The sequence below is a fragment of the Fringilla coelebs genome (assembly GCF_963513975.1).
Source record: "Fringilla coelebs genome assembly, chromosome: 15".
Taxonomy (NCBI): Eukaryota; Metazoa; Chordata; class Aves; order Passeriformes; family Fringillidae; genus Fringilla; species Fringilla coelebs.
In genome coordinates this window covers 15,390,414-15,417,847 of record NC_140041.1, presented here as the reverse complement: position 1 = coordinate 15,417,847, position 27,434 = coordinate 15,390,414, and the positions used below count along the sequence as shown (strand labels likewise).

General features: G+C 46.5%; 4 protein-coding genes across 4 annotated transcripts; all 4 read left to right on the top strand.

Moving 5' to 3' along the window:
- Positions 1-1,531: 1,531 nt before the first annotated feature.
- On the top strand, positions 1,532-6,661 carry LOC311159726 (ovomucoid-like; the record flags this gene model as incomplete). Its single annotated transcript, XM_084215961.1, has 8 exons — positions 1,532-1,586; positions 2,551-2,570; positions 3,328-3,464; positions 3,977-4,034; positions 4,308-4,444; positions 4,971-5,031; positions 6,009-6,118; positions 6,616-6,661. The coding sequence occupies 8 exons, from the start codon at positions 1,532-1,534 to the stop codon at positions 6,659-6,661; spliced, it is 624 nt and encodes a 207-aa protein (XP_084072087.1).
- A 1,823-nt stretch (positions 6,662-8,484) lies between these two features.
- On the top strand, positions 8,485-10,559 carry LOC311159593 (ovomucoid-like). Its single transcript, XM_084215756.1, has 4 exons — positions 8,485-8,583; positions 9,411-9,433; positions 9,843-9,967; positions 10,406-10,559. Exons 1-4 carry the CDS (start codon positions 8,529-8,531, stop codon positions 10,449-10,451), a joined length of 249 nt encoding a protein of 82 aa, XP_084071882.1. The 5' UTR covers positions 8,485-8,528; the 3' UTR covers positions 10,452-10,559.
- A 5,547-nt stretch (positions 10,560-16,106) lies between these two features.
- Positions 16,107-19,754, top strand: LOC311159639 (double-headed protease inhibitor, submandibular gland-like; the record flags this gene model as incomplete). The annotated part of the gene is made up of 8 exons (XM_084215815.1): positions 16,107-16,164; positions 16,636-16,658; positions 17,188-17,315; positions 17,572-17,617; positions 18,481-18,608; positions 18,746-18,791; positions 19,452-19,588; positions 19,739-19,754. The coding sequence occupies 8 exons, from the start codon at positions 16,107-16,109 to the stop codon at positions 19,752-19,754; spliced, it is 582 nt and encodes a 193-aa protein (XP_084071941.1).
- Positions 19,755-23,424: 3,670 nt separating this feature from the next.
- On the top strand, positions 23,425-27,434 carry LOC311159521 (serine protease inhibitor Kazal-type 6-like; the record flags this gene model as incomplete). Its single annotated transcript, XM_084215644.1, has 4 exons — positions 23,425-23,482; positions 25,564-25,589; positions 26,526-26,638; positions 27,389-27,434. 4 exons carry the CDS (start codon positions 23,425-23,427, stop codon positions 27,432-27,434), a joined length of 243 nt encoding a protein of 80 aa, XP_084071770.1.

Sequence of the window (27,434 nt, the reverse complement as noted above, 5' to 3'; positions counted from 1 at the left end):
GCCAAATCTGTCTGAAATATTCATGCATGCTCCCTGTAATTTATAGAAACAATCACAGCAGCATAATTATTTCGATGCTTCTCCCTGTGAAGAATCTCATCTCTTGGATGTGAAAATGTGACCTGCATATCCACACAGCCATGCTGTGGCCCTCTGGGTGTGCCAGGAGAGGGGATTCCATGCACTATCCAATATATCCAAGGATCAAAATATACCCTTTAGACTAGTGTGGTGGATCAGACAACAACGCATTTGCTTGGGGTGAATTTCAATAATTTCAGATGAATTTCATTTGTTTTATGGGTGGTGCCTGGTTCGTTAAAGGCAGCAGCTGTAAAGCACTTTTTGCTCTGCACATCCCAAAATTCTGAAGTCTGCCCTAAGCACAATGCTCAGCTCCAATGACCCCCCAAAACCCCAAGTATCCTTGTCATTTTTAACCTGTGAAAGGGATGAGGAACGTGTTACAGGCAAAATTCCAGCTACTAAAACAGCAGAGGTGCAGACCTGCTCCTAGGCAGGAGCAATTTGGAGATGACACAAAGGCTGGTGGTGTGAGACAGACAGGGAAATGGGGACAGATTCTATATTTTAAGTATCATTTTCTAAAATATCTGCAAGAGGAAAGGACCTACAGTACTTTCAGGTGTAGCTGGTGCAATGTAAATAGGTTCCCAAACCTTCAGTGTCTTTTGTTCTTCAGATGGCTTGGCAGAACACCCTGAATCCGTGTGTTTAACTGGGACTGGGTCTGTAAATATGTGCTCCCTGTTGCTAAGGTTCAAGTGACATTTTTAGTGGCATTTGACAGATTTTTAACCTGCTTTCAAGTCTTCTACTGAGCTCTTCTATACCCGGGCAGTGAAACTGTCATGAAGCCTTAGCATTACTCAAACTGGTGCTAAATACCTTTGGATTTACAGGCTGGACACAGTCCTGCCAGACCTGCCTGATGAAGCTTAACTGGTGCTGCTGATGGCAAAGCCACACCTGACCTGTGTTTGTACCTAGAGGTGATTATCTGGGAATTTGGGGAGAAAAACCCACCCCAAACCAGAAAGGAAAGCAGAGACTCAACCTGGTCTGCAGGCAGGGTGGTACTGCATCCTGCCTAAGCTGCTCCCTGATGGGAGATGCTGCTCTGCAAGACACAAATCAGTGACCTGCTCTTTACTCCCCTCAATATCTTGTGCTGCTCACACTTCCACTGGAATCCCAGAGAGGTTTCTTTTGTCCAAAAGGCTGTTTGTTTTCTTTTGACCACTGAGAACTTGTGACACTTGTCTTGATCTATTAACCAGGTGTCCAGCCAAAATCAATTGCCTGGCAGGCGCAGACCATTCCCCGAAAAGTCAAGACCTCCATAAATATCACCGGGCTCATTGTGCTGCTGACAGATTCTGCAGGTTGTTTTATGTTACAGTTGAACAGTTTAGACATTGCATTTGTATATATTTGCAGGCAGCCCTGGAGGGACCATCTCGTGAGCAGAGAGGGAGCAGGCAGCCTGCAGACTCCAGACACCTCCAGCATGACCACGGCAGGGCTCTTGGTGCTCGTCTCCTTCGCGCTGTGCTGCGCCCCAGGTGAGTGATTCTCCAGGTGTCTGAGTCCTGGCTGCCTTCAGAAGGATAAGGCAGAGGATCCAGAGAGAGAAAATCTCCTTCAGAGGGCTCAGCTGCCTGGGTTGGCATTGTGCAGGTTGCAGGAGTGTATTTCAGGATAGCCCTCAATGGGTTGCTGCTGTAGCTGATGGTTTGTCATAAATATAAATAACAGCAAGTGGAGTTCTGTGCTGGCAACTCGTGCTGTTACACTTTGTACACCGATGTTCTCACACCATTACACTGCTTAGACTTGTACAATTACAGCAAATGGATGAATACTTGAAATAAGGCCATGAGAAGGGGGTCAGACCTCCAGTAACTAGTAAGGAAAATATTGTAATGGCACAAGCAAGTTCTCTGCAAGACCCTGGCAAATTTCCTGCAGTGCTCTTTCTGCTAATGGAACAGCAAGAGATGAAAACAAGCCAGACTCTGATGTTCTCACTGCATATTCACAACTGATGAAATTACAAAGCCAAAGACATTTTTTTTCACACTCGCCTTCTTTCAAATGCATATTTCTGTCAACAGATGCTGTATGTATTTGCTTATCCTGTAGGTGACTATTTGCATTTGTCTCTGTTGATTCAGGTGTATTTTCAGGTACATAACAGCAGCGCTTTAGGGTCAAAACGGATATGTAGAAAGATAAGGAAGGAAAAGCTCTTCTGTTTTCAATTAATAAATCTACATGTCTCAGAACAAAAAAAGAACAAAGCTTTTCAAAAAGGTGTTTCATCATAGCCAGCAATAAGCAATGCTATTATGCTTATCACATAGAGAAAAAAAAATCATACATAGTTTATTTAGTTCAAAAAACAATCGCTGGAAATCATTCAGCTTGGTCCTGCGCATGGAATTTTATATCCATATTTCCAGCTTTAATTGAGGTCTTATCATATTGGCTTTTGTTCATACTTTCTGCCTCTCTTTTCTTTTTCAGATACTGCCTTTGGGATTGAGGTAAGTGGAAGATTTCTTTCTGTCACCTTTCTTAAGTATGTTGCCTGATCAAGATTTAACCAAAGGAATGGGAAAAACCTCCACCCTGTAGGTGCTCAGCTGTTTTTCACCTAAGTGTGACACTTGGGTCACTGTAATCACATTCTACAGTGTAAAACATTAAATTATACTGCCCTTGGCTGTACATCTATGCTGTATGTTAATAATGTTTTAGTAGTAATGATACAATGTTTTTGGATTAATTAATTTTCAGCAACTTTAGACTGGTCTAAGCTTTAAGCTGGAAATATATAGCTGGTTCTAAACTGGAGCAATAGACTGGTATCAGAATCTACCTGAGGGCAATCTACTGAAAGACTAAAATACTCCGAGCTGATCCAGCTTCCTCACAGGTCATTAGTCTTGGTCCTCTAAAAAAACCACGATCGGTGTATTAAGAATGAACAAGTAAAACCAGAGGTGCAGTGGAGGGGTCACAAGAATAGAAGATCTAGGAACCAATGAGAGCTTTTATAAAATCATGTCAAGTGAGCATGAGAGACGAGCACTGGTTTATCCCATCCAAGGTGCTGCATGGTTATAGCTCTTCTCTTCTCCTGCTCTGTGGGGACATCTCTGCAGGAAGGATTCTCCCGAGGGAAGCAGAAGTTTGTGCTGTGGCAGGGAGGGCTGGTTGTAGCAGCCCAGTGTCCCACACAGAATGAGAGCTGTGAACACCTCAGGTCTCCTCATCCTGTTGCTGTGATTCCTCTGGCAGGTGGACTGCAGTACCTACCCCAACACCACAAACGAGGAGGGCAAAGAGGTGCTGGTCTGCAGCGAGGCCGTCAGCCCCATCTGCGGCTCCGACGGCGTCACCTACGGCAACGAGTGCCTGCTCTGTGCCTACAACGTGTATGTTCTGCCTGGGGACAGCGTGGGGACAGCGTGGGGACAGCGTGGGGACAGCAGGCAGCACGGCTCAGAGCTCCTGGCGGCACCACAGCTCACCCATCAGGGCTCTGTCACCTGTGTCAATTCCTTCAAAATGAGCTTGGCTACCACGGCACAGCGCTCAGGCAGAGCTTTAGTCACTGGGTCTTTCTTTTGCTTCTGTAATTTATTCAGGATTTTTCTTCTCTGTCTCAAGGAGCAGCCAGGTGATGGCTCTGAGAGCACATCTCATCACACCCAAAGGATAGAGATGCTCTGCTCAGTGCTGCCCAAAATGGTCCTAAAGCTTCCCAGGGTTTTACATCCCTGCCAGCTACTCAGCTGATGAGGGAGGGTGGCTCTACCTTCTCAAATACAGATATAAAAGAAGCCTGACTGAGAAAGAGTCAGCTTTCCCTTGTATTAGTTCTAGCACCTAGGATGTAACAAGACATCTCTGCTGAACTTCCTGACATTTGTCTTTCCCTCTGCAGAGAATATGGAACCAATGTCAGCAAAGACCACGATGGAGAGTGCAAGGAAGTTGCTCCTGTAAGTTAAACCAAGGGCAAAACAAGGGGGGTGTCCTGCTTCTGGGTGGCCAAAGGTGCCTATTGAAATAACTCTAACCCTAAACAAGAGTACAGATGAGCTGCCAGAACCTTGCACTGGTCACCTCCAAGTGAAGTGTCGTGGTGGTGACTGACAGAAGAGCTTTTCTCCTGCTGTGGTGCTGTCCTTCACGGCCAGGCAGACACACTCACCAGATCCACTTGTGCTCTGAGAGCAAGGCCTTCACCAGGGCTTTGTTTGTTCCCTCACCAGGTGGATTGCAGCAGGTACCCCAACTCAACCAGCGAGGAGGGCAAAGTGGTGCTGCTGTGCAACAAAGACATCAGCCCCGTCTGCGGGACCGACTGGGTCACCTACGACAACGAGTGCCTGCTCTGCGCCCGGAGCCTGTGAGTGCTGAGCACAGGGACCTGGGGCTGCTGCTCCTGGAGCTGTTCCTGTGGACAGCAGGGCTTCCACCAGGGCCTCTTCTTTGAGCTTCTTGGGCTTTGACCCTCCTCTTTCCCTCCTGACTAAACCTTGCTGTCCTCTGTCATCAGAAGGAAAGCCGTGCAGTAGAGCGCTGGGTGGGGATCTCACAAAGGACAGGATGCTGCCCTTAACTAAGTTAAAAGGGTTTGTGTGGCAGATGCTGCCTTGCAGAGGGCAACAACTCACCCAGGGGCATTAACATTGTCACACAGCCTGTCTCCTCATCCACCATGACCCCTGTCCCTCACATCTTGCTATAAACCAGCTCTCTGGCAGGCAGTGGCACCACCTGAGCTGGTCCCTGGAGCCACATGGGCACAGCCTCAGCTGGTGTCCCCTCTATCCCATGTGTTGTGCTTGAGGCTGCTCAGCATTCCTGGTGATGGGGCTCAGCAGAACAGGTTGCTTGCAGAGCTCCCTAATGCAGGTCTCTCCCCTTCCCAGGGAAGCTGGAACCAGTGTGGGCAAGAAGGCTGACGGTGAATGCAAGAAGGAAATTGTCACAGTAAGTGAATTGGGTGATCAGGGCTGGGTTTTGGGCCTGCTGCTGTCAGGAAAAGCGCTGCCAGTGTCTGCAGCATCCCCCAGACCAGCAGTGTCACAGCTGCTGTGGTGCAGAGGGGGAGAGGTTTTGCTTTCTCTACATGTAATAAATGTTATTTGTGTGAATGCCAGGAAAGGAGCAGGTGACTGCCCAGGAAGGGATGAGTAAAAGAGTAGTAGAAATAATCCATCAGGGCAGAACTGTGAATAAGAACAGAGAGTGGCTTTTGGGGCCAGCCCAATGGTCCATGTAGCCCCTGGCAACTTGGCACAGAGCCTGCTGCTGGCAGGGGCTGTGAGCATTGTGTAAGACAGAGTGCAGAATGTAGAGAAAAGTGACTTCTGCCCTTCCATCCTCCAGCTGTTTTCAGGTGGAGGACTTCAGCTAGGTGTGATTTCTGTGCAGTCAGTAAGCCCATGAAATTCCCCAGCCTCTTCCTTCACCCAGACACATTTTTAGCCCTACAATGCTCTCCTGCAAGTGTAGCACCCATTGCTCCAGGAAACAGAATCCCACTCCTGCAGTATCCAGCTACATGCTGATCTTCCAGTTTTAAGACTCCAGGAGGGTTAGTGGACCTTTATAGAGGATCAGCACTCCATTTCTCCAGACACCAGTGTTTTTCCATTTAATTTCCTGGCCAGCCTGGGAACACAGAGCACGGCACCTTCACTGAGTGAACTGCTGCTGCTTGGAAATGCCATGACCAGGTTATGATATACATCTCTTCAAACAGGAAATTATGATCTATTTTTGTATTATTAAATTCTCCTGGCATGGGAGACACTGACACCTCGGTTTATATCAGATGTGCAAGGAAGTTAATTACTTTTGGTAAGATTGGTATCACTAGCGCTGCAGCTCTAGCTCAGGGTTCAAGCCCTTGTGCTACTGACTCCTCCACATCAGACTCTTTTATTTTTATTTATTTTTTACAGGTTGACTGCAGTGACTACCCCAAACCTGTCTGCTCACTCGACTACATGCCTCTCTGTGGCTCTGACAACACAACATACAGCAATAAGTGTATCTTCTGCAACGCAGTGGTGTATGTACAAATATCAGGGATGTTTGTGTAATCACTTGCCTCCTGTGGGCACGAGTTTACACAGTTACTGCTTTTTTGTTTGCTGGATACTGTTGATTAGGGATTTGGGGCAGGAGGGAATGCCAGCCACTGTGGCAAGCATTCATTTATTTTTTTCATTAGAGCATAAAAAGAAGCTACGGCTGCTTTGTTAGTGTGAATGGTTTGAAGAGCATTTAACTTAAACGGAATTTTTCTTGCATGTTGCAAAGGAAATGAATTCCTTTCCTTTTGAAATTCCACTGTAGTTTCCCCACAGATATTTTCAGTCTTAAGAATGGGTTAAATTGTTTCACTCATGTCTTAATAATCAAATGGCAAACGGGATTAGGAGTCTGCAAGTTCCTTGGCTCTGGGGCAGGATCCCATCTGACACCATCTCTAGGAGCCATCAAAAAGATAGATTATAGCAGGCAGGACTCTGTGTTTAATTCATTCTTTCCTCTCCTTGCTTTCAGGGACAGCAATGGGACTATCACTTTAAGCCATTTTGGAAAATGCTGAGTATCAGTGCCAGGAGAACTCACCACAGGATCCCCACTGGAAAATCCCAGATAAAGATCTGACCTCAGTTCATCTCACCCTCTGGGGAGCTCAGCTCACTCCTGATTTTCTTTCTCAATAAACTAAATCAGCAACATTTCTCTGTCTCCTTTCATGTGTTGTCTCTTGAAACATTGCCTTGATTTGTTGGATGATGATACCAGGCAGAATAGGTTACGTGCTCAAAGCTCTGGGATAGAACAAGAACATAATCTTGCTCCCCTCCCTCTCATAAAAGGCAGAAAATCAAATACAGATGCTCCAGCCCCAGAGCTGTGTGTCTTTGCACATAAATTGCAGTGTCCCTGCATTAGTGCTCAGACCCTTTAATGTTTGGCATGGGACAGGCTGAAGTGGTGACACAGGAGGCTGCTCCTGTGCATTTCCTGCGCTCCTCAGGTGCTCCTGGTGCCTTTTCCTTGTCAGCAAAGCCCAGTCACACCTCGGTGTCACTGCCCAGAGCTGATCCCTGGCTCTGGGCTCACCTGAAGTGCTGCTCTCTCAAGGGCACTCTCTTGGCAAAGCCCATATTGTTCAGACACCTGCATTGTCTCTGTCTGTTTGTCTAAGTCCTCCAACTGAGTTATTACCAGATTTTTCTCATCTTGGAGTCGTCCTTTAACACCCTTCAAGTGTTCTGAGATTAATGCCTGCCTAGGTGTGGTGCCTACTCCTGCCTACTTGTCTTCTCTCAGTCTTCAATTACACAATGTTCTTCACCAGCCCAAGGAGTATTTCAGCAGTGTTTCAAAATCCAAGGACAAAGTATCCTTCTGTTTCTTGAGAGTGTGACCTGTCATTGGTGTATTGTGCATGAAATTTATTTTGCTTTTGTCTTCTGTTTGAGTATTGAATCGGGTTTTGGTTTTTTTTTTTTATGCACACAAGAGAGGCGTAAATAAATTGGGCTTATCCCTTCTAAAATGTAATATCTCCCACATGCATTTCTTCTGGGAATCAAAGGGAGAGGGGTGCTTGTTCTCCTTGATGGAGGTTGTCCCAAAAAGCAATACGTTGGTGGTAAAACAAAGGATTTATGTAGAGATGGGCAGATAGATGAAGCAGTGATTTCCAGATTGGGTTCAGCTTTTCTAGGATCCATGCTAGGGTCTCAAATCATTCTGTCATCATCATACTAAAAGTCTATTACTGCAAAGCTAATGGCTTTTAGGGGAAATAACAATTGTAAATTTTTTTTTTGCGTAGTCTCATAAAAGTTTCTCCATCCCTTGTCATTTTCCAGGACTCCTTTCAGTGTCTGGGATGCCCTCTTGCTTGCCTTCCTGGTTCATTGTTTTCCTGCTTTCACTATAACTTAGTGATGTTTTACTTGGGTGAAGCACAGAAATAAAAGGAGAGCCTTACTGCTATGGAAGCTTTTCATTCAACGTTCTTCTTGTGAAAAAACAAAAATAGGCAGTGATAGGTGAGCACAGAGAAAATCTGACAGCAGTTTGTACAGTGGCTCTTTTGCCTGCAGGAATTTTCTGTGGTCCTTCAGAAGGAAACTGTCACATATTTCACTGAAAATAAGGACTCAGAGGGTGTATCTCACACATCTAAACTTCTCGTGACTCCCGTTGATGAAGAAACACCGCTCTTGGCTCGCAGCACAGCTTACCTCTACTGATATTGCCACTGAGACAAAAGGCTGGAAATGCTGCTCCAGGATAAGGGTGGATAAGGCAAATATGAACATGCACAAACACACACACCCCCCCAGTGGTGCAGGCACACATATAAGCCTGGTTGCCACCTGAGGACAGAATCCAGGTTGTGTTTCCTGAGCAAAAGCCAAGCTCTGCTGCTCACAGCTCATCCAGCCACCATGAAGATCACGGGGGTGCTGCTTCTGCTCTCTCTGGCCCTTTTCTGCATCTCAGGTGAGTGGCTGTGCCTTGGAGTAAGCACGGGCTGTCTTCAAAACCACAAAAAAAAACATCCTCAGACTGGAAAGAGCTCCGTTCTGCAAGGACTTATTTACTCCTAGAAAGATAGTGTTGAAAAGACTTGACATCAGAGACTATCACTTATGGGGTAATATTTTAGCAACAGAACTGAGTGGGTAAGAACAACTGTGGGAACAGCTCTACTCTCTGTGCTAGTTTATGCATAATGAAAGAAGTGACATGTACGTGGTGCAACCCAGAGACTCAGACAACCAGTACTTAACCTCTGAAATGTTGCAGAAACACAAATAATTTTACTGAATGAAAGTGAACATTTCTTGTAGTCATCCTGAAGCGAGGTGTAGCTTGAGAGCCTGAATTGCTGTAGGAGCTTTATAAATTCTCCTCTCACTAAATACTATTCTTATTTTAAAATAATATTGGCAATGCATATAAGATGCTGCCTCTGTGTACTTGTCAGCTTTATGTCCTTGTGTGCCTCAATAATTTGCTTTGCTTTGAGTTCATGTCCTGTTCCATCCTTTGAACCATAGAAAATGTCTTCCTCTTCTTTTATTTTACACAGCTTTTTCCATTTTGACTGTAACCCTCATTAAATAAAAATACTACAGAATCAACATACAGTATGGCACAACATTTTGCCTGAAATTCCTTTTGTCTAAGAATAATTTGCTAGCACACAGGGAGTTGGAAGATATGTATTCAGGGCATGCATTCTCAGATTTTAACAGAATCTAGGAATTACATTTGTAACATATTTCACATATTTCATTTGTTCTTGTTCTTTTTTTTTTTTTTAGTTCCAGCTACTGGTCAGCTGCAGGTAAGGGACAGATTTTTCTATTCTCCATCCTTTCTTTCCTTAAAGCAGTTTCTGTATAAATCTTTACTAATCACATCATGACAGAGCCTTTCAAAATCCTGAGACGCCCAGCTGCCTGAGCAATATTTGCCACAGATATTATCAGGTGAAATTGCCATTTTCATCTGGTGATAGCTTCAACAAGTAGGGCAGCATTCAGTTCATGTCCAAATTGTTGTCAAAGTTACTGCAGCATCATTTGCAGTGGTTACCCAGGCTCTGCATGGCTGGAGGCAGCACTCCACTGCATCCTGGGCTTTTCCTCAGCAGCTGCAGCAAAGGGGCAGCTCAAGGGGTGTGTGGGGGCTCCTAATGTCACCTTTCTCACCCAGATTTGGCTGAGAGGTCTTTTTTTATTTTGTGAATGCAGGCTGCACCCATCTACTGCAGGAACCAGAGGACTTTCAGGAATATGTGTTCCATGGAGTATTTCCCCCACTGTGGGTCTGATGGTGTCACCTACCCCAACAAATGCACCTTCTGCAACGCCTTCCTGTACGTAGGGAATAAATCTCTTCCCCTCCTCAGTGGTGAATTAACTTAGCTTAAACTGGCTAATCAGTCTTGGACACTGGCTGGAGAAGTAAAGTTCTTTTACTTCATTTCTTTTTTTCTCTCACCAGCAAGGGTAATTTTTTATCTTTTTTTACGAGGAGAGTTTGCTAGAAACTCCTTTCTTTCAGATATAAAGAGACAACATAGTGTTCTATGTTTTCCTCTTAAGTGATTTGCAAAAGAGCTTTCTCTCAGCAAAGTCTGTTTCCTACAGACTATTTGATCATTTAAATTAAGAACTTTTCTTGTCCTTATATGTCAATAATAAAAGGAAATATGTGGAATATAGTTCAGAAGTCCCTCTGTGGTGCAGAGGGACAGACCAACAGCAAAAGCCCAGATGTTCTGTCTCTGAGGTACTGATTTCTTTCTCTGCAGGAGAAGCCGTGGAACTCTTTCCTTGAGGTCTCTTGAAGCCTGTTAAGCTCTCAACAGGATTCAGCTGAGAAAGAGCATCCCTCCCTGACAGTGTTCCCCATGGCAGATGACTTCCTAAACCCCTGACCCTTGAAAACCTCTTATCAGCCCTGAAACCTCTGATAATAAAAGAACCACCCAGCATTTATGTCGTCCTTCAGTCTCATTCTGGCTTTACCCAGCATGTTGCATGATTATACCACTGCAACAGCCCTGGGGTGTGGGAATTAATGGGCAAATTGCAGGGGAGAGGGAGAAGGGTGCTCTGATCTACAAAAACATCAACCCCAACTGCAAAGGCAGCGGGCAGCTTTTGTGGGCATCTGCCTTCATCCAGCTTTCCAAAAGAAAACCCTGGAGATGCTGGAGATGCATCCTGGTGCTGCTGTGCATTTACTGCTCTGAGGGGATCTGACTGACACTCTCTGCCTGGCTGAGAGGAGCTGCCTCCCCTCCCCAGGTGCTGCTGTCAATACCTGCAGCCTCACCCAGCCTCACCCTTTGCAGCCTGGCAGCACAAAGAGGACCCGGGCAAACCTAAACATTAACAGAATTAGAGACAGTCCCAAGAGTTGTAACTGGGGTGTCCTGGCACTGTTCTGCCACACAGAAAGGGTCTTGCTGGCACAATGAGCTGCTCATCCCTGTTTCAGTTTCCAGGGTTATCCCCAATTTCTTACACCTGCAAGAGAACATGTGAGGAAGGTCACATTCCACTCTGCCTCCGCCTCGCAAGCAGGATTGAAAACCCACCTGTAGCTGAGAGGAGGCCTTCTGCAATCTGCTCTGCTCCCCAGAGCAATGTCACAGGCTGTTTTCTCTGGGCTGCCCACGCTGGTTCATTGCTGAGGGGCACTGCAGAAAACCTGTGGGCAGCCAGTGCTAACAGAGCTGATGTCCAGGGGATGCAGGCAAGCACTGAGCCCATCTGGGCACCTCACCCATCACTTAGCTGCTGGTTGAAGGTAATTACCTTGACTGTCGCTTGTAGAGGATCCTTTGAGATTCTCAGGCCTCTGGAAACCTGGGCTGATGAAAGGAAGGGCTCAGAGTCATGGTGTTAATTTATTATTCATTAACAGCCAGGCGCTGCCAGTGCCGCGTGCTGTAGAGGCAGCAGCCTCACAGTCAAATAGTTAATGATCTTAAGTGACAATGTGTCACTTCCCAGAGACTGCAGAGAGCAGCTCTCTAAAAGGAGACAATTTATTTCCAAAAGACATGATTCTCTGCAGCCATTTAGTGCCAAGTCCCTTCCTGGGGCTGGAATGTCCCTCCTGTGAGGGGGAGGTCTGTGTGCAGGAGGGCTTTTCAGTGTCTGATGTGATTTCTGGGGAGCAGGATAAATTGAGGCTCTGCCAGGTAGTGCTGGGGGTGTGGGGCACGTTCAGTCTCCTTCTTCTCCCCCTCTGCAGAGCGTGGGAGTCAGGGTGGGAGAGCAGCAGCTGCAGCAGTTATTTTTGCCTTGGGCAGCAGCAGGGAGGATGAGGATGGCCCTCCGGAGCCTTGGAGACAAGCAGAGCTCCCGATGGTGCTGGAGATCCCTGTGATGCTCAGAGGGCCCCTTGCAGGGGCTAAACAGGAAAATCCAGCAGGCAATTAAGGGCAATTTCTGTGAGAAGAAATGATAAATCCTCTGTGATTGCTCAGGAGTGACCAAGGGCAGAGCAGGACCCCAGTGGAGCTCCCAGCCTCCCACCCCAGCAGTTCATCCTGGATACTCCTCAAGATGGAGAGGAAGAGAATTCTCCTTTATGAGCACCTCGTTGGAAATAATTTTTTTTATTGCTTCTCAATAAAATCCTGCCACAACAGCACAAATCCTCTCACCATTACTAATCTAACTCTCCCTCCAGGAAATTCAAGGCAGGAAACATTGTCTGCCTGCCAAGGTATTTTATGGTACAATTCTTTGAGCAGTACCTCAGCACTTTATGTCATTATCTGATGTTTTGGATTCAGGAAATGCCATTCAATTAGCCCACAACCTGATTAACACATTGCATGTACTTATTTTGTTCTGCTTTATTCTATATGGTTCCTTCTATTTTTGTGCATTGTTTGACTTGTTGCTGGCCAAAATATACCTCAGGCCAGTCTAGACCTTTCTGTTAATGCAGTTTCTCTCTGTGGCTTCTGTCAGGAGAAATGGTTTATTACTGCATTCTTACTTGATGTGGAGAAAAATAAAATTATATTTGAAAAGTGAATTAATTGCAGGTGTTTTGGGGGGCTGGCTGTGTCAGAGCTATTGCAGCGAGACTGCAGAGCTGAGATTCACTGAGGGACTGGAATCCTCAGCCTTATGCTGTTAGCATGCAGCTTCCAGACAGTCAAATTATTCCAGACACCCTTGCCTGTGATATCATCTGTGCTTAAAAGACTGGAGATATTCAGGCAGCAATCAGATAGCGGAACTACAAGGAGAAATAATAGGTGAGCGCGGCTTAGAGCAGGGGCTTTGCGGGCTGTAAATTGAATTTCTGTTCTCATAGAAGATCCAGCTCTGCCCCCGTGTGCAGAGGTCTGGGAACAGCAGCTCGGCCGGGATCTCCTGCGGCTGTTCCACATCCCCGGGAGCCGCAGGAGCTCCCTCCTGCTGCCCGGGCTGCAGCCCCTCTGTTCCGCTCACCGCGACAGCCGCAGAGCGCAGGGACATCGCTGCTGGCGCGACAACGCATCTTGCGAGCACACATCCACCCTCCTATTTAATAATAATAATAATTTTAAAAATCCCCCCGTTGTTGCTCTTTGTAGCCAGATGAAGACTACAACAAGTTTTAAACCAAATGCAAGGAGCATCATCAGTGAAGAATTTTTTAGGTTATGGACTTACTTGAGGTAGGAAGTCTCAAGAGCAGAGGAAAATCTTCCCAGGAAATTATCACTGCTATGGGAGAAATGCTGCTGGATTAGAAACCCAGAGTTATTGGAAATGCATCTTAATACAAGAGGCCCCATCGTATGATGGCCAACATTTATCCCATCAGGTGGCCATAACCTTCCTGAATGTTTGCTTTCTAGGAGTCTGAAATAGAAGGAAGCATTTTATTCAAGAGTTTTATTTAAGCTTTTGTAAGGATCTCGTATCTGTAGAAATATTAAAATAATCCCAAGTTCACTTTACTGAGCCCTCCATCGTGATATTTCTGAGCCTCAGAATCACAGGGTAGTTTGGGTTGGAAGAGATCTCTGGAGATCATCCAGTCCAAACCCCCTGCCAGAGCAGGGACACCTGGAACAGGTGACACAAGAACATGGCCAAGTGGGTTTGGGATGACTCCAGAGAGACTCCACCTCCTCCCTGGGCAGCTGTTCCAGTGTTCTGCAGCTCTCAATGGAAAGAATTTTCTCCTCATGTCAAGGTGGAACATGTTGTGTTTTAGGTTATGGGCACTGCTCCTTGTCCCGTCACTGGGCACCACTGAGAACAGTCTGGCACCATCACACACATCCCAGGGGTTTGGGCAGGTGGGCTCACCTTGCCCTTCCCATTTGCAACAGGTGTGTGACATTTCCCAAGGCTCACTGTTGTGAGCACTGTTGTTTTTCACCGCTCCTAACGCCTGCCTTCAGTCCACCTGCTTTCCTGTGATTGCTGCTGCCCCATTCCCTCTGTTTCCTCTTTATGGGCTCCTTGTGCAATCCCTGTCACACCTGTCCCAGCAGCTCTCCTGCCCTGCCCTGCACGCTGCCCTTTGTCTCCCATCCCTTCTCCCAGACCCTGTAGCGAGGCTCTTTCCTTGTTTCTCTTTCTCTCCCTGCTGCCCTGGGAAGTGGCAGGGGCTGCTGGAGGGGAAGAGCTCTTTGGATGGCCACCAAGACCCTGAGGCAGAGCGGATCTCCCAGAGGATCTGGCTAATGAAAGGGCAGGTGTTGGCTCAACATGAGAGTGATGCCGCTCCCTGGCAGACACCTGCCAGGCACAACAGCTCCTGCTGGCTTCAGCCTGGCAGGAAACACCACAGGAGAGGCAGCACAGCTCTGCTGATGGGGATCTCGGATCTGGAGGTGGGTCTGGGGGAGTCTGGGTCACAGGGCTGAAGAGGAGACAGACTCTGCTCCTGGAGCCCCCCCAGCCACGGGTCTGGCAAGCAGCACCTCCACTGGTGGCTGGTGCAGGTTCTGAGGAAGCTTTGTTTTCAGACTTTGGCATTCCTGCCCCTGGAGATTAATCAATATTAATGCTTCCGTGACTACCGCTTCCTTTCCAAATGCGCTCACAATCAGTTCAAGGAATCTGAAAGTCAACTCGCTCAGGATGCTAAGAATGCGACAGAAACAACTTTCAAAGGAGCCCTTCAACTTGTGATATTTGTGAAAGAGATCCAAATAGCATTATTCATTTATTTTCCAGGAAAATGATTTCATTGATATAAACAGGCCAAATCCCACAAGCTCCATTCTGTGACTACGGTTCCCTTACACTTTCAGCTACATTTTTATGATTTATCTGCTCATGCCAAGTGTTGAACATCTCCCAGGATAATAAGAAAACCAATTCTGATTTTCTATTTAAAATTCAGGCTGCCTTTAAGCCAGATGTATGAATTAAGCTTCTTCTGAAGCACAAACAAGTTCCATCCGTCACTTCCTTCCGTGACTACCTTAAATCAAAAATTTATTATTTTATGCAATATCCCCTATTTGTTTTTCCATCCACTTGTGATAGAGTTGGGCCACTTAGCAGAGCCTAGCACATTATTTATCACTTATCTTCCCTAAAACACGACTCTCAGCTGACACTCTAAATTTAATGCCATATAATTGAGGGAGAAGGGGGAAGCCCAAGGGCTCTCCTTCTGTTTGCAGTTACTGGAATTTTTTCTGGCATGCCTTTGGTATTAGCAAGCCCATTTCACCTGCACAGAATGCCAGTTGCTTGCCATTAATAGGAAACATTATCCCAGTACAGATTTAAGGTTACTTATTCTCATAATTTCTTAATCAGACTCATGCTCATTGCCAACAGATGAATAACTCTTGCTCCTACACAGAAATATCTAATAAACTTCTGGGGTTTTTTGTAAGGCTTTTCTCTCGTGATGACTTTCTGTGGGTGAGAAATCCAGCGTACCAGGAAATTACAGGAGAGAGCGTGGAGAGATTTGCTGAGACTTCAGCATCTTTAAAGTGCACTGACGCTTGCCAGACCCCAGATGTGATGTCAGTAAAAGCTTAGAGCGTCCCATGCTCCTGCCACCCCACTCTGCTGTACCATAAAACTCTCCCAGAGCCCAGTTCCTGTCTAGCATATCTGATATGGTCAGCAAAAGTCAAACACTTCCAAGAAATGGGCTCTTTTTTCCCTTCCCCAGCTTCCATATTCCATTTCATAACATCCGCTATTGAGACAGTGCTGCTGTTTGGAAAGTACAAATCACTCATTGTACAGCAAGACGCCTTTGTTAACAAGCTGGGTGTAGCTCACATTTTTGTTTAATTCTTCTGGGCATCTCTCTAACAAACAAGTATTCTTTGGAGCTCAACTCGGTAATCGATACAATTTTCCTAGTTTACAGAGCAAATAATTACTTTCTGGTGATGACTTCACAAGGTCGGGGAGATGCATATATATAGTGGGCAGGGAGAGGGCTGAGAAGCATCCACGGACTCTCCGGCAACCGACCCACACGGAACAGCCGCCACCACCACCGCCAGCATGAAGATGGCCAACTGCGCTGCCCTTCTGGGGCTGGTCCTTCTTGGCTGCCTTTCTGGTAAGTAATTTCTGTCATTTTTGTTACACTCCATGCTGGTCTGGACCCCCTGATCCTTCCCCTGGCTCTGTGCATCCTGAAGGAGAGCGCAGCCTCTCGGGGATGTGATGGTTTGGGAATCCGCGGCCTCTCTTTTCAATGAGCTTCGCCCTTGTGCAGACAAACTCATGGGATCTATGCTTTAAGCTTTTGAGCCTGGATTATGGAGCTAAAGAAGGATAAAATTTTAGGTCCTATTTCTTGTTTAGTGAGTCAAAATTTCTGGTTTCACAAATAAGTGATTTTTTTTTTTAATCTCGGTGTATCACTTTGCATTTACTTGGAGCAGATGAAACATTTGGGAGGGTAATCACTTCTTGATAATGAGAAGGTCTATTTGGTTACTCTGTGGGGAAATTGATGATTCCGAAGGAATTTTAGTGAAGGACATAATACAATTTTTACATTTTGTAATTTCTATTTTTATTGTAGATCTTGCTGTTGCTCAAAGACGGGTGAGTATTAGATCTTTGTCATTAAGTCTTGATTTCTAAGTCAAGATGAATAATTCATACTCACACTATATGTCAGGGAATGCTTGAGGGAAAAAAAAAAAGAGAGAATGAATAAGAAAGAAGTGCCCCTAAGTGCACCTCTTTTCCCAACATAAGAAAACACCTTTGTCAGAGAGAGATAATTTAGCACTTTGATGATTAAAAAGACAGCGATTAATAATGTAGAATGCGAGTCAGCACAGAGTGCCAGCAGAAAATCTATATGACTATTGAATATCTGCCTAATATCTTCCCTGTCTTGACTCCCCAAGGAATGATCATTTTTGCCCATAATTCTCGCCAAAATGACTTAAAGTCTTAACAGCAGAGAGGTGCTTTCATTGTGCTGTAAGATACCCGATATAAATTTTCTCTCACCGTGGAGGAGCCATAGAGATTCCTCACAGCAGCCTCCCAGTGCAGCAAAGCCAGGCTTAGGGCAAGAACACCCTTCTGTCTGTTGGGAGTCATGACCAGCCCCCTTTCCCAGGCCAACTGCGGCGCCTACATGACGGGAGGAAAAACCATGAGCATCATCTGCCCCCGCAACTTCGACCCCGTCTGCGGCACCAACGGCCGCACCTACCCCAACGAGTGCTCCCTCTGCAGGGAATTCTTGTGAGTAGAGAGTCCCCTGATCACCCACAGTGCCAGCTCAAGCAGCAGGCAGAAACCCTCGGGGTTGTGACTAATCGTGGGGTGGACTAGAATTTTCTTTAGTTTCTGTCTTCCCTAATGCCCGTGATCTTCTGTGTCAAAGCTCCCGAATCTGATTAATTACTGGGGCTTTACGGGTGGAGGGACTTGATGATTGAGGTGATAACATGGCATGAAAAGATTAATCCCTGCTTTTCTTCTCCCTCTCTCCCTCCAGCCGCAACCGTGCTCTTGACAAGAAACACGATGGAAGATGCGTTAGGGTATGGCCGGAGATTGGTTCCTTCCCCTGCTGGGCGACAGCCAGACACAAACCTGGCCTAGGATTCCTGCTGTACTGAGCCCACACAATTGCTAGCTCTCAGAAATGGGGTGAAAATGAAGAATTTCAGATTTGCAGGAAATTTAATTTGTGTTTTGTTTGGACTGCTAAAAATCAGTGAGTTTTAAAAGGCAAAATATATTCTGTATAACGCCAGAGTTCAGAAAGGAAACTTTTTGATTTCCAGAGTGTTTTGTTTTATTATGAAAACACTTCCCTTTACATTTAGACTTAGAGGCTTGTTGTAACTAAGAAATTCCCAGAAGAAGTTTGAATTTCAACTAAACTATAATTTTGTAACAGAAAAAACCTGATTCTATCAGACTGTTTATCACAGAGTCAAGTTAAAGTTAGTATCAATATAGGGAGCTACCATGAAGTGACAAAGAATGTCTATTTTTAGTTTGGAGAGAGAGTAAAGAAACATTCTGTCTGTGCAATTTTACATAATACAACGACTCCCATTTCGATACACTCAGAGTAATTGCAGGAGCAGCGAGCTGAGTGTATAAACTCCATTTTTGAAAGGTGTGAGGTGTTTTAGGCCAGGATCCTTCATGGTGGCATTCAGGAGGGAAATCCCCAAGATGACAGGGATGGAGCCCACCTCAGAACAGATACTGATGCTGTACCCACAGGCAGGATTTCCTCTGTGCTCCCCCAAACCCACCCCTCTGTGGCTGGAAGCCCCTCTCGTCTTGCAGCTCTGGGTAGAGGGGGGAATGTCTCTTGCACCACACTCCATTACACAGGGCTGCTGCAAAGAGGGGCAGAGATTCAAATGCTGCTCTGGGACTGTTTCAGGTTGACTGTACTGGTTTCCTGAAGCCTGGCAGTGGTTTCAACATCCCCTGCACCATGGAGTACTCCCCCATCTGCGGCACCAACGGCATCACCTACAGGAACAAGTGCCAGTTCTGTACTGCTGTGGCGTAAGTGAAGGGCCCAGGTCAGGGCAGGGCTTCTGGATCAGTATTTCTCTTTTTGGTATTTGGAGCATAAAGGGGTAGTTTGGCTCATGAAGCAGCTGCCTCTGCTGATTCATTCTCCACTTGCTCTCCCCTCAAAGGACCGGTCTGGACCTGGACCTGAGGACCTACGGAGAGTGCTTCCAGGTAAAGCCAGAAATCTGCACTCTTAACTGCTGTTACATTTTGCAACACAAATTCATGGGTGAATTATAGAAATGCCTCCGCTATCCTGGTGCATTTGGCCTGGAAATAGGACTTGAGGAAAATAGTTATGCCAGGGTCAACAGGATATGGAACCTAATCCATGACTGAGATATTTGGTCCCCTCTCTGATCTGGGAACAGCAGGCAGAAACTGCTGAGACCTTTGTTTGCTGTGAGACTGGATGAGCAAGAGATGGTGCATCATTGATGCAGCAGCACTATTAGTAGCAGTGATTCCCTGGGTGGGAGAACTTAGTGCACTGGGGCTTGCGACCACCCCCTTTCTGTCCATTGCCTCTGCTTGCCTGCTGAACCAGAGCAGCCAGTGGGAGAACCATCCTGGAAACACCAGCGTGGTCATTCTACTACTTATAATAATATTTATAGGATTTTTTTTTTTTTTGCCTCCACCATCTCCCTACTTCAGGCTGTTCCAGGCGAGCACATTCTCTGAATCTGCAGAATTACTGAACAACAGAGCCCTGTTCCTGAAAAGTGCTTTCGTGCTTTGCCACATCACAAATACTAAACAAACACAGAGCACTTATGTAGGAAAATACAGGCAACAGAAGTTTTTAAGCCCTGTTTTTTGTTCCATTAGCAAAATGTAAACATCGACTGCAGCTCTTTCCAGCTGCAGAAGGGTGGCAACCTGGTCTGCACCTCCGAGTACACCCCCATCTGCGGCTCCGACGGCAGAACCTACGCAAACAAGTGCCAGTTCTGCAGCGCTTTCTTGTGAGTACAGAGCTCACCAGGTGCCTGTGGAACCAGAGCAGCCCCCATGCAGCTGTGGCAGCTGGTGGGAAGCCCCAGAGCTCCCATCCGCTCCCATCCCTAGCCCATGTTCCTCTCCCAATGCTCGCCAATCCTCTGCCACCCCCCCAGGCACCGCAGATCCTAAGCCTGAGTGAGTCTTCTCCTCCTCCCCTTGCAATTAAAAGCAGATCCCCGCTTGCAGGCTCATGGCACTGCTGGCTGCCTCCCAGTCAGGGTGATTGAAAGTGTGACTGTAGGAGGTGTCCAAAATTATGGGGTTTGTCCCAAATCTCCTCAACGTATGAAAGGCTGTAACCTGAGGAATCTGAAAAGAGGTGGAACATTAGGTGAAGTACTTGGAGGGCACATTGGCATTTGGGTTATTTGGGCAAAGTTAGGCTAAAAAACTGAGATCTGTGTCTCTGATTTTGGTCTCCCTCTCTCTTCAGACGCGGCATTGGTCTGACCTTCAGGCACCACGGCGAATGCTGAGCGCTGGAGCAGGACCCTTCAACATGGCATTTCCCTCAGAAATTCTTCAATCAAACGTGCTCTTCCTTGCCCCCTCAACTGTTATGCATCAGTCTCTGCTTTGATTGATCAATAAATTAAATGTAGCCACAATCTTTGCCATGGAATGGTTTTTGATTTTGGTTTTGTTTTCCAGGCAGGGTAATGGTCTTCAGGCTTTTGGGTACTTTTCTGCCAGGCAGGAGAAGTGGTGAAATAAACCACAATAAAGAGCAAAACACCAGCCCAAGCCCTCAAAGCCCTCAATAGAAAATGTCATTCTGTAGCAAACCATCAAAAAATGCTATAAAATGGCACGACTTAGAATCTAATTTTGAAGTCTTGCAGAGTGTAAATGGATTTGTCATTGTCACAGCACTGGAACTTGGAGGAACTGCTCCTTTCAGGGGCCTTGGCCTGGTGGGATGGTCCTGGGAGAGTGTGAAAGGGGGTGTGATCAGCTTTACCTGGTCACACCTGGGCAAGGGGCAGGTCTGGTGGTGCCTTATAAAAGGAGGCTTATGGCAAAGGGAGGAGGTATCTCATGGGGAAGAAAATTAGGAACTGCTGCTTCCTTTGAGGGTGTGTCCATTGAGATTGTGCCCATCAGCAGAAAATTGCAGCAAGCTAGGCAAGGCTGTAATGAGCCTAATGAGAACCTGAGGAGAAATTAGACTGGGCTCAGGCTTTCAGCTTCTTGGAGATGAGATCTAAAAAGCTGTACTGGTGGTATGTGAGGCAGAGGACCCCTCAGGAAAAGGTCTTGTGATTGCTAACTCCAGGAAAGAAGGGCAAGAAGATGTGCTAGCAGCTCAAATGCGTTTTCTATCTGGGGAAAAAGGTGTGAAGATAACATCTTTGTGGGAGCCTGAAGCGTGCACTGCAGGAAAAATGACATCTATGACTGCTGGTGATGATGTGCCATCTTTTTGGGTGAGTCAAGGAGTTAATATGCAAACAGCACAAGCAAAAAAAGTCCCAAGTGCCATGGCTGACACACTCCCTTCCTCATCCTTTCTCCACCTCCCATTCTCTTGTTATGTAAAAGAACACCTGCTGCTGAGGCTGATATTTAGGACAAAATCTGTGATTTTCAAGACACTTTTTTTGGTCTTGTTTCCTGAAGAAGATAATTTCTTGACCAAGAATTTGGTAGGTGCTCCCCACCAGAATATAAGAGGGTTGTCCTTCCCTAGAGCCAGCACAGAGAGCAGGAAGAAGAATGGAAATTCTTGTTTTCATGGGTTCTTTTGGTGTTATTACAGGTAAGGCAAATCACATCATACCTTTGTGCCTGCTTCTAAGACAAGAGAGAGAAATTGGAGAGCCACAGAATCCTCACTAGTTACCTGCTTGTGTGTCTGAGAAAATAGTTAAGGAACAGTAAAAGTAGACAGTTTGGATGTGTTTGTTGAATTGTTTCATAATTCCTTGTTGGACAAGAGGTTCACATAGTGGCCACAGGCAGTGGAGTTCTGGCCATAGCAGGAAATTATTTTCAGTGTCAGGGTCTTATGCTGAGCCTCCTCTTCAGAGGTAGTTTGTGCCTGAGCAAGTCAGAAGGCTTTGGAGAAGCCCAAAGAAGAGCTGCTCACCTGCAGCAAAATGAGGGCAAGTGGTGAATATGTGGCTGTCTCATAAGCCTCCAGCAAGGAGGCTTTAGAAGATGAAAGGTTTGTAGCATTTAAATCTAAAAATTGGCCAGCACAGGTTAGGACTCAGCTTGAAACAAGCAAGACTTTGCCCAGCCACCCCTTAGACTGCACAGCAAGGTCCAGCTGCCCTTCTTCTGTCCCTTTGCCACCAAGCCCCTGCTCAGGTGTCACAAAGAAGTGGAAATGGGCAATAACAATAACCACCTGGCTGGTAACTCAGCCTTTTCCTCTGTCAGCCTGGAAGGGGCTGGTCCCTACCATGTGTTTGCTGAGGCTGGAGCCAGCCCAGCTGTGCTGCAGCAACCAAAACATTATTTGGGCAGATAAGGGACTGAGGCATCGAGGCTGTGGTCACGGGCAGTGACGTCTGGGAGCAGAAAAGGCAAACAAGGAGTGCTGCGAGTGGCAGAACTGAGCGTGGCTGGGAATGGAGCTGCAGCTGACGGGTTTGATAACTAAATTACATGAGAGGCTGCGTCGTGAGATCACCCTTAATAGACAGCCCAGGATTCGCCTGTCAGTCATGGTTTCCCTGCCGCTGTGTGGATTTTAAGATGTCTGGCAAGCTGCAAACTGAGATGCTTCCCCAGATGCAGGGCACCCATAGCATTGCTCTCTTGCAGAAACTGGCTGGTAGCATCTTTCCTCTACCTCCTCTTGCTAGAAAAAAAGTATAAAAATGTGATCTTTATTTTTATTTTTTTTTTCACTCCTGTGTCAAATTTGGCTGCAAGTAGTTGTGTATTCAAAATTCACTAGGGGAACTGAAACCCAGATATATCTACACACATTCCTCTCCCAAGCCTTGCCTCCTTAGGAAAACATACTAAAATTTAGGCTTATTCTTATCTGGAGAGGTGTTTGCAGAATGGTGTGCCTGAACACAAATCCTTGCACAGCCTCAGCTGGAAATAGAGCCTGGATCTGCCAATTCCCCATCAAATTCCCACCACTGCCACTTGCGGTGGGAGCAGAGCCCTAACATATGTTTGTGAATGTGAAAAACTGGAAAAACATTGACAGCTAGAGTTTAAATAGTTCAGGGAGGAGAGTCAGCAGTCCTATCTGGGACTGTGCACACAGTGAGGAGAGCATGTCACAGCCCAGCTCCTCTCCACCCCAACTCCACAAATTTAGAACCATCCTCAAAAATAGCCAGGGAACAACGTATAATTGGTTTCACAGACAACACATTCTCATGCTGTGATTTATTTCGTAACGTCTAGTGAGTGTCATCACGCCGCTCTCAGAGCCTCGGTGCTGGCACTCGGAGAGGGCCCAGAGAATGAAAATTACCAGCTTCCCTGATGAATCACTGCTTTGAAAATTCACCCTTGTGAGAATCCTGTGACTATTTAGAAGGAAAAAAAAAATAATTATGTTACAAGCACGTCTATCACTCATGTAATTATCCCTTTCTAGGTTTGATGTGGACAGGGCAGCATTCCTTAAAGCACCATAATCCGGCCAGGACCAATAATGGCTTTAGAAACCAAGTGAAGTTCTCACAATTAAGGTGGGGAATGAGGACAGCCACGGACAGGCACATAAATACACAGAAAGGCAGCTCTGTGTGCACACTGTGGGCTCTGGGACTGAGACAGCACCTCCTGCTCCGACCTTGGCTTGGACTAAAGAGCTTCCTGCAGCATGAGGGCTACAGGTGCCTTAGTGCTTGTCAGCCTGCTGCTGCTCGCTTTCCTCTCGGGTAAGTGATCTTTTCCCTAGCCTAGAAAAGAAAAATACCAAAACCTCTCCTGACAACAAATTTGGAGAGTCCTGATTGCTGGCTGACAGGCTTGAAGATAAAGCCGAGCAAGTAGAAAATATCTGCAGGACTTGCTCACTCATGTGACATATTTCCACTCCTCGTGTGCCTCTGCAGTGGATAACGTAGTGGACGTGTCACTGGGAGACAGAGCGAGCAAATTCTGAGCATTTCTTCAGCAAATATACCAAGGCAGAGTGTAATTATGAATTTTTGGTACAAGTGTTCACTGGAGAGTTTTGCTGAACCAGATAGAGAAGAAACTTGCTCACCTCCAGGTCGTCTGTTCTTGTTTTGATCCTAAGCATCTTGGTACTTGGTGTTTTCCTTGGAGATGTGGAGACGTAATTAGATGAAAGTTTCAGCTTTCGTTGATGTTGCAGAGAAAAGCTTGAAAATTAAATTCAAATGTCCTCAAGGAGTCAGAACAAAGAGGGCAAATTAAAAGGATCCAGCAGCTGTTTATCTGGAGATTTACCCATCTCTGTGATGATGTGGGGAAGCTGAGTGATGATTTTTGAACCTGTAGATCATGTCAGTGTTATCACTTGCACGAGTCCAGCTGACCCAGCTCTGCAAGGTGTGTGGCAACAGTTATTGAAGAATATGTGGAACTAGAATTATTTATACTTGTTTTTCTGCAAATAATTTGAATAAAGAAGTCACTTGAGAAAACGGCAAGCTGTGCATGGAGAAGAGGTGAATTGCTTTGTACACATTATTCGTTATGAAATATTCATCTGTCTCTAATTGAGTCTTAATTGGGACTGGGTTCCGTCAGAAGGCTGATTCTTCCTTCCAAGGCCGGGCAGAATAGCAGCAAACCCTGTGATCTCCTGCAAAATAAACAGATGTCAAGAGGCATCATCACAAATTCTTCTGTAGCTCCATGTAATATTTATAAAAACTATTTAATGAGCTGTTTTGTAAATAATATGCAGATAGCCATACCAGAGCCTTCAACATTTCAGCAGCCCAGCCAAACCTGAGGAGAGGGTAGATGTGCCAGCACCAGGAAAAAACACCAAAGGACAACAGAAATAGCAAAAGAATTAGGAAGGCTTGATGGAGGAGAGATAAGCTGAGGGTTGGGTGGGATTTCCACTGGGGAGGGATGAGTGTAGGACAAGGTCCTTCCACCTCCTGCCCAGAGCCTCCTGAGCAGCCCCAGAGCTGGCAGTGACCCTGCTGACCAGCAGGCACAGCCTCACCAAGTGCTGGATATTTATCCCACACTGCTGTGACCCAGATTCTGCAGATCTGCATTCAACCCAGCCTGGAGTGCCAGGCTCCCCCTTGGAGACACGACAGGGTCGCCCCATTTCACAGCTCTGACTCAACCTACACTCCTGCCTGCTGGCTCTGCCGGGAAGAAACATGAAGAGCATGGACTGATGAGCTCCAAGCCCAGAGCCTGTGGCTACAGAGGGGATTTTGGTGCTGGTTCTGACCAGCGCTGCCTGTTCTGCTCCGTGTCACCCCATGGCATCTCTCTGCGTCTCACCGGGGCTGAGCCTGTCCTGGGAGGGTGTCTGGGCTGTGCTGAGCATGGCCTGAATCCAGCCACAGGATCTCCTGCTCCACAGTCCCCCCCTGTCAGCAGCACCAGCCACTTGCATTGCTCAGAGGGGCAGGAGCCCAAAAGCCACCACGGGTTTAAAATCTCTGGGAGCACGGTTCCACATCTGATATGGCAGCTTGCTTCCCCAGGAGTGGCTGCCTTCCAGGAGATTGGGTTGTGTGTCTGAGGTGTAGCTAGCAGCTGAATGAATGATTGCATGGTATTTTAGTAGCATTTTTCAAAATAGGAAAATACTGAAAAGCAATTCAGATAATGTATTTCCTGCCCCCTCTTCCCCTGCGAGGGATGACGGAGTAGGAAAAACCTGCAGCGTGTTTCACCGTGGTTTGCATAAAAGGTTTGTGAATTTAGCTCAGGCTTTATCAGAAAGTAATGCTGATGTGTAAAACCTGTCTGGTTTTTATTTGCCTTTTTGATTTTTTTCCCCTTTTAGTTCCAGATGTGGCAGGTCAAGAGATTGAAGAGGTTAGTGCTGCTGTTTCTGCTTGCTGAATCTGCATTTAATAGAACCATGGAATCGTTACTGGTGGAAAAGACCTCCAAGATCATCGAATCCAACCTTTGACTGACCACCACTTTGTCAACTAAACCATAGCACTGAGTGCCACATCCAGTCATGGCGTTTCACTGTGGAGGAATGTTTTTATAACCAAAATCTTGGTGCTGGGTAAACAGTTTTTAATGTCTGCTGGGAGCAGGTGGGTCCTTCCAAGTATTCCCAGTGCTGGGGAGTTCACTGCTACCTGTCACACTGGGGAATGTTGTGTGGCCACGTTAGCAGGTAGAGCAGGGAAATAAATGGTTGATTTAGCAAATGCTTATGTGCTGCACCACTTTTGACTAGGCTTCACTATCCCATGTTCTCATGAAGCAAACGGATTATTGAGTGTCCTCTTCTCCCAAATTTAGTTAATCCCTGGGATTTGTAGACAGACAAAATACCTGTACACTTCCTGAGCATAACTTTTAATTCCCTAGGGAACTTCCCTATGGTTTCTCCCTCCTTCCTCTGGGAAAGCAGGAGCTTAGCAAGCATCAAACTGAGCGCAGGGTTTCGCAAGACACCTGAAGTCATGCAGCAGGGAGGTAGCTGAGCTCCAGGTGCCTGACAGAGCATCAGTGCTGACTCTTCTCGTGCATGCCTAGGCTGATCCACTCCTATTGTTGGGAGAGCAAGACTTCTCCCAGGTGACTACAATTTCCTTCCTCAAACATGAGGCCAAAATTCCCCTGAAGTGCTGCTTCTGTTCATTTCTGAGAGCTTTTCTGTCAGAAAACAGGCAGCGTCAGCACTCGTCAGAAAAAGCCTTACATTCATGACCTTGGGTCCAGTTTGGAAAGAGAAACAAAGAGCATGGGGGTCCTGAAAGGGTTATTTTTAAATTGTTATTCCTTGTGCAGATTTGTAGAGAGTTCCTAAACAGAAGCGTGTACTGCACGAGGGAGTCCAACCCTCACTGCGGCACGGATGGCGTCACCTATGGGAACAAGTGTGCCTTCTGCAAGGCAGTGCTGTAAGTGACCTGGGCCACCCAGACAGCAGGCTCTGCCCTCATTTCCATGGGTCTAGGGGTGCTCTTCATGGAGGGGAAGCCCTGTATCCAGGCTGCTCCTCTTGTATGGGCCGGCCTCTGGACCCTGCCAGGTGGAATGTTTCTTCCTTGGAGCAGAGCTGTGTGCTATGAGTTAATTTTAATTCATTTCTGGGCGTTGCAGGCTGCTGGTTGCCATGCTGAGAGGCAGCACAGGGCCTGGGAAGCAAATGCATCCTGCCTGTACCTTCCACAAGCACTAAATTGATGCACAATTCCCACTATGTGCCACAGGCTGCAGCTCTCACTGCCCACACTCCTGGGTACTGAGAAGTGCTGGAGGAATGTGGGAGCTGAGCCATGCCAAGTTGTTCCTGAAAAGTCTGAATGAACTTTGTGGAACAAGACACAAGATCTCAGAGGAAGAACAGGATGTCTCTCATTTTCCTGAGCTCTGTCACCTTTTAAAGGAGATGTAACAGGAGCCATCCCTGATGGATGGAGTGTGCTTGAAAAATGTTTTTGCCTTAGCACTCCTTACATTTAGTGTGCAGCCAAGGCTGGCTTAGCCTAGGGCAAATCAGAGAAGAACAAGGAGAGCAGAAAATGGCTGGGTGCTCCTTGTGAGCTACACTGGCACGAGTCAGGCCCTTTGGGGTGGGTGAGCTCTGTCCCACACTGCTGTGTCTGTCATTTGCTGCTTGGTCTAAGTCTCTCTCCCTCCTTTTACAGGAGAAGTGGAGGAAAAATAAGATTGAAGCACCTGGGGAAATGCTGA

Excerpts from the sequence above, each read along its gene's own strand:
- LOC311159593 (XM_084215756.1), top strand. The coding sequence starts at position 8,529 with ATGAAGATCACGGGGGTGCTGCTTCTGCTCTCTCTGGCCCTTTTCTGC. Across the intron at positions 8,584-9,410 it reads GGCCCTTTTCTGCATCTCAG|TTCCAGCTACTGGTCAGCTG; the intron begins GTGAGTGGCTGT and ends TTTTTTTTTTAG. Across the intron at positions 9,968-10,405 it reads ACCTTCTGCAACGCCTTCCT|GAGAAGCCGTGGAACTCTTT; the intron begins GTACGTAGGGAA and ends CTTTCTCTGCAG.